The 9,357-nt window shown below is 39.1% G+C and overlaps 1 protein-coding gene across 16 annotated transcripts in view; it reads right to left on the bottom strand.

The window, feature by feature from the left end:
• Positions 1-693: 693 nt before the first annotated feature.
• inpp4b (inositol polyphosphate-4-phosphatase type II B) overlaps positions 694-9,357 on the bottom strand; it is a 138,890-nt gene continuing 130,226 nt past the window's right edge. For 12 of the 16 annotated variants that reach the window (XM_086083043.1, XM_086083044.1, XM_086083035.1 and 9 more), the window contains 4 exons: positions 8,725-8,822; positions 8,514-8,626; positions 7,619-7,773; positions 4,973-5,162 (listed from right to left, as the gene is read on the bottom strand). In XM_086083043.1, coding sequence (XP_085939169.1) covers positions 4,988-5,162; positions 7,619-7,773; positions 8,514-8,626; positions 8,725-8,822 — 541 coding nt within the window. In that variant the 3' untranslated portion in view covers positions 4,973-4,987. Of the gene's footprint in view, positions 1,231-4,972; positions 5,163-5,727; positions 6,524-7,618; positions 7,774-8,513; positions 8,627-8,724; positions 8,823-9,357 lie in introns of those variants that run through there. The other 4 variants (XM_086083037.1, XM_086083040.1, XM_086083042.1 and 1 more) reach the window with 4 other exon arrangements.

Genomic DNA, 9,357 nt, shown 5'->3' with positions numbered 1-9,357 from the left:
TCGGTAAAGACCGCAATTCTCAACCAAACCATATGCTAACAAAAGTCTGCTAGCTTTATGCTAACATATGTGAAACGCCACTGACAGGCTAACAGAAATTAGCATCAACGTTCCATTAAATGTAAAGCATGCGACGTGAAAGTGGAAGCGCGATATGGAGGGGGTTCACTGTACCTCACTGCTTGTAAACCTGCTGTATGTGGCAACGTTCACAAAAAAAACAAAAACTCCCATCAATCCTCATCGGTGGGAGGCTTCTGGTAAATGTTACAAAGCAGCTTTTCGTAAATCAAATGTGTCTCTGCATATTTGGATAAAAGCGCGCCACGGAATCCAAATGTGAAGAGCATGATGAAGAGGACTTGTTGACATCTCACTTTCGTGTATCGGGCCGTTCATGTCTCAAGCATTTGTGTCATTTAGTATCGAGTACTGAAACATTGAACAGTTGGATGGGTGCGTTCAAACGTTTATAAAAGGTCAAATTAAGTTCACTGCTTCATCCTGAAATTTCACCCCAAAGTCAAGTATGCAAATAATAACTCTTCTAGATCTTTGTCCATCCGGGTTACACATGTAGACACACAATACTCATAGGCATATATTCTTTATCCTCTGCGGAGAAACGACTATTTCTGTAACTTACTGAGTCGCTCTGTGTATAAATGTATACATTACACTGCCCCTTGGTGGCAAAGGTGAATTCAAGCATGAAATCATGATGCGCAATTCATTTAATTTTTTTGCATTCTATTTATGTTATTACTGTTTCACAATGCTATGGAGTGTTATTTTTCTTATTAAAACACATTTAAAAAAAAAATTTGTCAGCGTTGGATCGGTTAACGGCATTCAATTTAATGAGGAGCGATTCAGACTTATAAGGACATGACAAGCAAATGGAAAGACGGTTTTATTTGCTCAATGCAACAAAAAGACATTTTGTACAAAACGGGGTCAACGTAGAAAAAAATAAATAGTATTTGTAGCACAGTATTACCAAATGACAAACGGAGCTGCTCATGGGATGCCTGGACCGGATTGTACCTTATCAGTGAGTAACCAGGCGGCAAATCATCAACAAAGACAGGAAGCGGTCAAGTGTCCACTTTTCCGTACGAGCCCTCGGGCGGCCGATAAGACTTTGGGAAAACCATCAGCTGCAACATGTTGAAGGCGTATTTCCTGCAGCCGATGTTCTTCTCCACGTTGTCCATGCGGCAGCCTTCTCTGACGGCCAAATGCAACAGCAGTTACGACAAAATGTAAAAAAAAAAATTCAAGTCAAAATGCGCTTCCGAGGTCTTACGTGGTTTTGCTGCAAGTCAGATTCGGTATTTATGCTTTTGAAAACCATGCGACTAAACTAAAAATATACGGCTTTATTTTCATGATTGTGCTAGAGCTCAAACTAGAGCTGTTCAAAGATTAATTAATTAATTTATTTTATATTAAAAAAAAAAGATTAAATAAAAAAAAAAATCAGATTAATCACATCTTGAAATTCTGATTAATCACGATTAATCGCTTAATTAAAAAGTAATTTTTTTATAAACTTTTTCCCCCGCCAAATTTTAATTTTAATTTTTTTGTTTGACGATTACCCGTTATCTGTTAATTCTTTTGACATTTAATGTTATGAGGACGTCTTCTACATTTTTTGATCCACCGCGCGCTCTCATCCTCCTTTTTTTTTCTAATCAGTTGATTGCTTGCATGATTTAAAATGGCAAAAAAAATGACCCCAATGTTTTGAACAAATATTCTAAATGTGTTACGCAAACATTTATTAAATGCTTCACTTGAATGCATGTCGATTTATGTTCGTACCTGTGCTACCTTTAACGTAACCATCCGCTGTCAAGCTAAAGGATCATCTGTGGTCAAAATTAATAGCGTGATTAATCTGCGATGATTAATGCGATCATTTTTTGGGGATTAATTAATTAGTTAAGACTGTTGGAAAACCTTTTCAGGTGACTTCCTTTTGACGCTCATGGAGAAAATGCCAAGAATGTGCAAAAAAGTCATCAGAGAAAAGGGCGGCCATTTATTGATGTATTTATTTGAGTATTTTCACCTTTTTTTTTGTTAAGTACATAACTCCAAATGTGTTGGTTAGTTGTCATATAGTTGTTGTCATCGTTTTGATGCCTTCAGTGTGAGTCTTGAATGAGAAGGTGTGTCCGAACTTTTGACCTTGTACTGTATATGTAATCTAATAATATATTTTTGGAAAAGTAAAACTATTTTTTTTTTACGACAATACTTTTAAAATTATTTTTAATAAAATTACAGCAAATGTCCTAATAAAAATATTTATAGTTAAAAAGTACGTATACCATTGGACATGACTGCTATTCGGCTCTTTATGTCTTAAAAAAAAAGCTCAATCATTTTATAATTGACAAAAATTGAATGCATATGTTTTCTGCAGGGTGCGGTGCATTCAAATGTTTTTATTTTCTAAATTCAGTATGTATATATATCAATAAAACATACCTGAATATGAAGTGAGAAAATAATATAGAACATTGCTATATCGTTTCGCTGAATATGATGATGATTATGGGTTGTTTTTAATATAAATTTTGGGGGTAAAAACAAACAATATGATTTTTATTTTAAGTGTCCTGTGCCAAGGAGATCCTGTTTAACACGGCAAAAATTATTGTGTGAAATGAAATACAATAAAAATGTTACAGTATTAGTAACTCAAAATGACACCCCCCCAAAAAAACTCCACTTCTTTGTCCACAATAAAGAGAACAAGCCTCAAGCAATATTGAGGGTGCGGCGTTAGCATCAGCTTTTTATACAACAACAAAACCCACTTGGAAAGTGACGCGGAGGACGACGCCGACTTCTCACATTTTCTCAGCTGCACATTTCCCCGAATCACAAGTCTGCTGATAAGAACCCCGCCCTTTTATTGGTTGCGCTACTAAACATTTAATAGTTTGCCTGGTACGACGTTGGCGCAGCTCCCAAAAACTTGAATGCAACGTTCCCGCAACAGGAGGCCACTGAGCAGGTAAATTCTGCCTGATGGGAAACTTCACTTGCAGTGTTACCGGATGCACCCCCCCCCCCCCAATTTTATTTCAAACATGTATATAAAGAAAAACACAGACAAAAGTACACGCGCAAAGACAAAATATACAAAACATATCAAACAACGTTAAAGCAACATAAAGTCTGAGCTAGACATTTACACATACGTGTTCGAAAAGGAGTAGGAAGAAGCGTGAACTTATCAGGTCATAACCCTTTTAAAATACGTTACACAATAAATAGTAGATATGTATAGTAAACAAAACAAAAAAACTGCTAGTACAGAGCTAATGTATCTCGATTAGTAATAACAAAGGTTATTATAGTAATTATTAACAGTGAACACATTGAACAGCTACTTTATGCATATATTGTCATACTTTTACATATACATATATATTTTTTCATTATCAATAGCAACAATACTAATAATAATACAATAATAATAATAACATCAACCAATGTTACTTTTCAATGAAAGCACTTCTTCCCTACACTTTTTTTTTTTACTGTCTCTCTGAAAACGTATTTTCAGTATTGCCCGGCAGGAAATTATGTCTAGCTTTATACACCAACTGTATTTTACAGTTTTAGATTGTAGAAACAATGTCGTCGTCTTCTTTATTTCTTCCTTTTTGCCAGCCTAAGTTTGTCCAAACACAAAGTTGTTCCGTCCAAATATTCCATTTTGTCGGTGATAACCAGCAGACTGTCACAGACTTTGAAACCATCGCTTTGTATTGATTTTGCAGTTTTTACTGTCCGCTTTTGAATCATCCATCTCCTTTTGCGTTTATTGAAGACTTGTTTCAGTTTCCTGTAATTCCTTACCACTCGAAAACTCCTACTTACGACTGAGTTCTGTTCATGAGCTTTTGTTGTTATAGTAACCCCCCCCGCCAACAAATTCCCAGTTGTCCATTAGAAAATACGACATCACGTGCAATTTTCTACTCGACATGTGCTATTTACCATCATTTCGATGCCACTTGAAGGCAGCATCAGATCGACCAACGCTAACAATAGCGTCATCGCGATTGAAGCTAAGCTAACAATGTAGGTTAGCTAAAAAGTTGCTGTTGAGTTAGCAGAGGCTTAATGCTAACAACAGGCTGTTAGTCAAAATGAATGTTTAAATGCTCATGTAGGTTTTTAGTTCAAGTTAGTGAGGAGAAAAAGAATGACATCAATATTTCAGAGGTGGGTAGTAACGAGTTACATTGACTCTGTTACATTTACCTGAGTTACATTTTGAAAATGTTTTACTTCTAAGAGTAGTTTTACCCCAAAATACTTTTGACTTTTACTTGAGTAGATGTGTGAAGAAGTAACGCTACTCTGACTCCGCTCTTTTGGGCTACATTAGCGTCGTTACCCGCCGTCCCATTCATACATTAGATTTACCGTATTTTCAGGTAAGCGCTCCGCTTGATTGACCGCGTGGGAGCATTTTGGCGGACACTAGTCATGTGACGCTCAAAAAGAAATTTTTTATTTTAGGATTTAAATATGCCAGCATTTGCACCGAATTTGATATTTGTGTCTATCTGATGTGATGACATTGTTTAAAAAAATAAATAAAAAATCAGACTTCATGTTGAGTTGAGTTGTATTTGAGTGATTTCTTTGATGACTAATTTTTACTTTTACTTGAGTAATATTATTTTGAAGTAACACTACTCTTACTTGAGTACAATTTTTGGCTACTCTACCCACCTCTGGTTGATTCATATTGAACATTTCATCTATACACACTACTGAAATGCTCTCACACCCGACACAAATGCAACCCTCATCATTCATGCGGTAAAATAGAACAAAAGTTCTCAAACTGAAACCCACGTTTCAGTGGTACGTGTGAGTGTTAAGAAGAAGAATGGCGAGCCCGGACGCCGAAAGAGAGCGAGCGAAGGCGTAATAGTTGTCAGCAGCTTTATTGATACTTTGCCAGCAGAAAAACCAGACTTAAAATGAGCCAGACGACCAGCAGGTGGGAGCTGACGAGCAGCAGGGCGATGGGGTAAAAGTGACGCGACGTGGGTTTGCTCTCGGCCGCCGCGCCCGCCTCGGGGTCCTCCCAGCGGCCCAACTCTCCGTGGGACAGCCGGCTGAGGGAGGGAGGGAAGGACGGACGCCGCCGACCCCCCGATCGCGGGCAGAGAGAGAGAGCCAAACAAGGCAGGTTAGTGAGAGACTTTTATCCCCGGGGTTGATGAAGACGACGAGGGAGCGAGGGTGCTGAAGGATGAGGCGTGGTAGAAATGAGAGGAAATGGAGGAATGTGGCGTGGATGGGCGAAGGCGGCATGCAGGAACTTTCCGACCTACCTACCTGTCCTACCAACTCCGTTCCTACACCGGTTTCAGGTTAAAACTTATTCTACCTCAAAGGGGACAATAACATGTTCAGCAGCCCTACTAGTCTAATATTCGGGTTAATATTGCGTTAGTGGAATATGAGTTAAGCAGCAAAATCCAGCCGTTTTGATCCAGCTCAGGGGGCGGCCATTTTGCCACTTGCTGTCAAGTGAAAATGACATCACAGTTCTCGGCTAACAACCAAATCGCAGCTCAGCTTCAGAAAACAGGTGAGGTGAGGTTGATTGTTGCCTGAGCAACTGTGATGTCATCTTCAGCTGACAGCAAGTAGCAAAATGGCCGCCTCCTGAGCTGGATCAAAATGGCAAAAATAATAATAATCATATTCCACAAATGTAATATTAATCAGAATATGTGAGGTCACATATAACATATTATGGTTAAGAAATGTTTAAGGTCGACTTCTCCTTTAAAAAGTGGTAGTGAGAGCGACAAACTGGTTTCCCCACATCATTGAACACCTGGTACAGGTAGACCAGAGTTACCTCGGAGTCAATTGGTAGTCCGACAAGTGTACAGCACATCAAGCCTTTGAGGGACAACAACGGATGTCTTATTGTACCACGCCCAGTGCAACAAAATTTGCATCTGAGAGCACAGGTGTTGCAGAATCCGCATTGGCCACGGAGGTTGTGTGGATGCCGCGCACGGCGAAATGCCAACCGGTCGAGCAGGTCTTCGTCACTGACCTACTTTGATTGCATCACGATGTTTTGAGAGGTTCGTTTTGGATCTTACCGCAAAGCATGCGAGGGGGTCAAAAGCGCATTCCAGCATGCCGAGCATACATCAACACAGGTCGAAAAGCAAAACAAACAATTTGTTTTTCAGCCCTGTAATCTCTCGATTTGGATGTTTGTAATATTTGGAAACTTTGGATGAACCTGAACGGTCGTAATAGTGAAGTTGTTTTGTTGTTGTTGGGTGGTGTTTGGGTCGTGTATCCATGGAAACGTGTGTGTGTGTGTGTGGTGATGGTGGAATGCGACAAACAGGGTGCGGTGTATGAACACAAATGTAACTCATGTTAAAGGGTCAGCTCAACTAAATGAATTCAAGCTTACTTTCAACATGTGGCTAATATTGCAAATCTTGACTCACGAGTTAAACAGACAGCAAAAAAAAAAAGAAGAAAAAATTACCGTGTTGGCTCGTAACTTGGAAAAGTGCAACTTGATCATAAACCAAGGTACCATTGTACTGTATAGATTTGCATGATGCTTATTAGTACGTAGGAATGAGTAAACAGACCTCCAAAAAGGATGCAATGTGCATACCAGGCCAGTAGGTGGCAAAGTCAAAATCTCCTTTCGAATGAATAATTTTCACTTCAAGACATTTTTTTCCCCGAATGTTTGCATTTATCTTTATCTTTATTTGTGTCGTTTGGGATGTGGATACAGAAATCACACTAATCTAATATTTATACAACTAAAAACTTCGTGAGTACAAATTAAGAGGAACAGATATTTTTTCCAAACCCAAATATAGAACAAAACAAAAAGAACGATGTATTTGAACTCGAGGTGTCAGTTTGTGGAACAATCTGGATTATAAAACTAAATCATCTCTGTCTATTGTCAAAAAATGTATACAAGCACAATTATTGGAAAAAATATATATATAGCACAAGGTCATACCGTTGAATTATTTTGTTTAATTGTTACATCGAAAGCGTCTTGACTGCTTGCTGTCATTTATTTTGTGTTGATAATTTTTTTCGTGTTGATCAGGAGCAGATATCCTAAGTTTGACTTCTTTCTGTTCCCTTTCATTTCTTTTACAAAGATTGAAATACCATTTTTGAATTGAATTGAAAATGGCCTCCACTCTGTTCACCGACATGTTGAGCAAATGCCGAGGCTAAAGACCTGTCAGTTCAAACAAGTTTAAAGACAAAAAATGGCTTTGGCTAAGTCACATGATTAAGATTACTGTGTAGTGAGGACATTGGACCATCGTAACCGCACAAATGACCTGCAATGAACTTTTATGAGCAAAACATTTGAATTGAATGGTTATTTACTTTTAGAATGGCCCAAATCGTAAGAAAACGGCACATTCAAACCAAAGTCGCTGGCTACAAATTCGACTAAGGTGATTCAGCTGAAATGACCCCTTGACCTGGGCTGATCTGATTTTTTATTTTTTTTTGGGAAGCGCCGTGATGCCTTTGCTGGCCTTACCTCCGCATACAGTCCAGCGCGCGGATGAAGAAGTCCTTGCTGAGCTGGTGCTCGTCACGCAGCAGGGCGCACTGCTCCAGCGTTACCGACATGGACGTTCGGTCTTTGGCACTTTTGCAGCTGGTGAACCTGATGCCGTTCAGACGTCGGCAAATCTGAACACATATCGGGAAATACGACAGTCGGGTTTAACTCATCTGCTCCCCAAAACGTATACATATGTTCTATTTTAAAGATGACCATGCTCCCAAACACGCGTTTATACGTTTTTTTTTTTAATGCTAGCGCATACGGAAGGCTTTGATGCAGCCTCTGAACTAAATAGAATGCTTTAAGCAATGGTAGTTATTACAAAAACGGCCAGCAGGTGGCAGCAGAGTATATGAGATCAACCAGGGCCATGTTGCAATTTTTACCCAGATTTGAAACTCAGCTATATTTTAATACTAATTGCTGCAAAAACGTAAACCGATAGAAATATACATATTTTCCCGATGAAAGAAGAGACTAATCTTTCTTTCGGCAGGTTCCCTGTTTTTATAGCAATAGAACACAATAATCAGTCAAAATCCAGTTAGGGTTGCTTCAGTGAAAATGGCTGGGAGTGAATGAGTTCATTGCTAAACCAGGGTATACCTTTGAGCTCAAGGGCTACATTTAGCAAAGCACTACTTTTGTCTAAATAAAGCTCATCAACAGAGTTTCTTGGCACCAAGATGTCAGACCATCCTCCATTTTTCGGCGGATATCGGGTCTGTAAACACAATCCAATGATGTTTTTCTGTCAGCACTCATCGAATTGCAGATGCGCTGCTTGTGCAACCCAAGGGAATTTTGTTTACACGTCCGAGTGGGAAATTTAGGTTCCCTGAAGTCGGAGTGAGTCGGTGCTCACCGCCGCAGCGCTCCACAGAATCTCCACATTCTTCCTCCGCTTAGCGACTACATTCTGGCCCAGGTTTTCAAGTAGTTCCTTGATGTCGGTCTGGCTTTGGAAAGACGGTAGACCTGTTTTACACGGCACCGGAGGAAAAAGCAGCGAGAATGAGACTTTTTTTCGCCGTCTGTGTGGCCGCACGTTGGTGACCGCGACCGGGCCAACTCACATTCACGTGGCACCTTTTCGCTCAACGCTTTGTAATAAGACTCCAGCGTTTCAAAGTTCTTCTGGTTGATCCTCTCCTGAAGGGAAATGTCTCCAAACCTGCAGAAGCCATTAAGACAGGGTGTCTGCTTTTTATCAGTGGTTTTCAAACTGGGGTCGGGTCAGGGGTCGGTGAGCTGTAGCTTGCAATCAATTACAATGTGATATTATAGTGTATATGCACATCTGCATAGATACATATCTTAATAATAAAATTAAGCTCATGCTTTTAAGTTTTTGTAAAACAAGAAAAAACAACTATCACTTCAATCTTTGAAGATTGCCGTGACTTTTGTTGACTGTAATTAAAAAATAAATGACTAACAATTAAGCTATTATGATAATGATATGCTGACAGGCGCACCAATAAATTACACAAGCCAATAAAAATATAAATACACCGGTGGAAAAAATTTAAAAGAGTAAAAAAAAATAAAAAAATAGAGATGAATAAAACATCGCTGGACAGGACCCGTTTTGGTATTTTGACCATTTTCATCTCCTATCAATAAATACTCAATTTAATTCAATCCAATTCTTTATGAAGCGCATTTCATGCACAAGGCAGACTAAATATGCTTTACCATAATTAAAA

Source organism: Leptonotus elevatus, chromosome 8 (assembly GCF_054856555.1).
Source record: "Leptonotus elevatus isolate MCC_2025b chromosome 8, RoL_Lele_1.0, whole genome shotgun sequence".
Classification (NCBI taxonomy): domain Eukaryota; kingdom Metazoa; phylum Chordata; class Actinopteri; order Syngnathiformes; family Syngnathidae; genus Leptonotus; species Leptonotus elevatus.
This window is presented reverse-complemented; position numbering and strand designations above follow the sequence as displayed.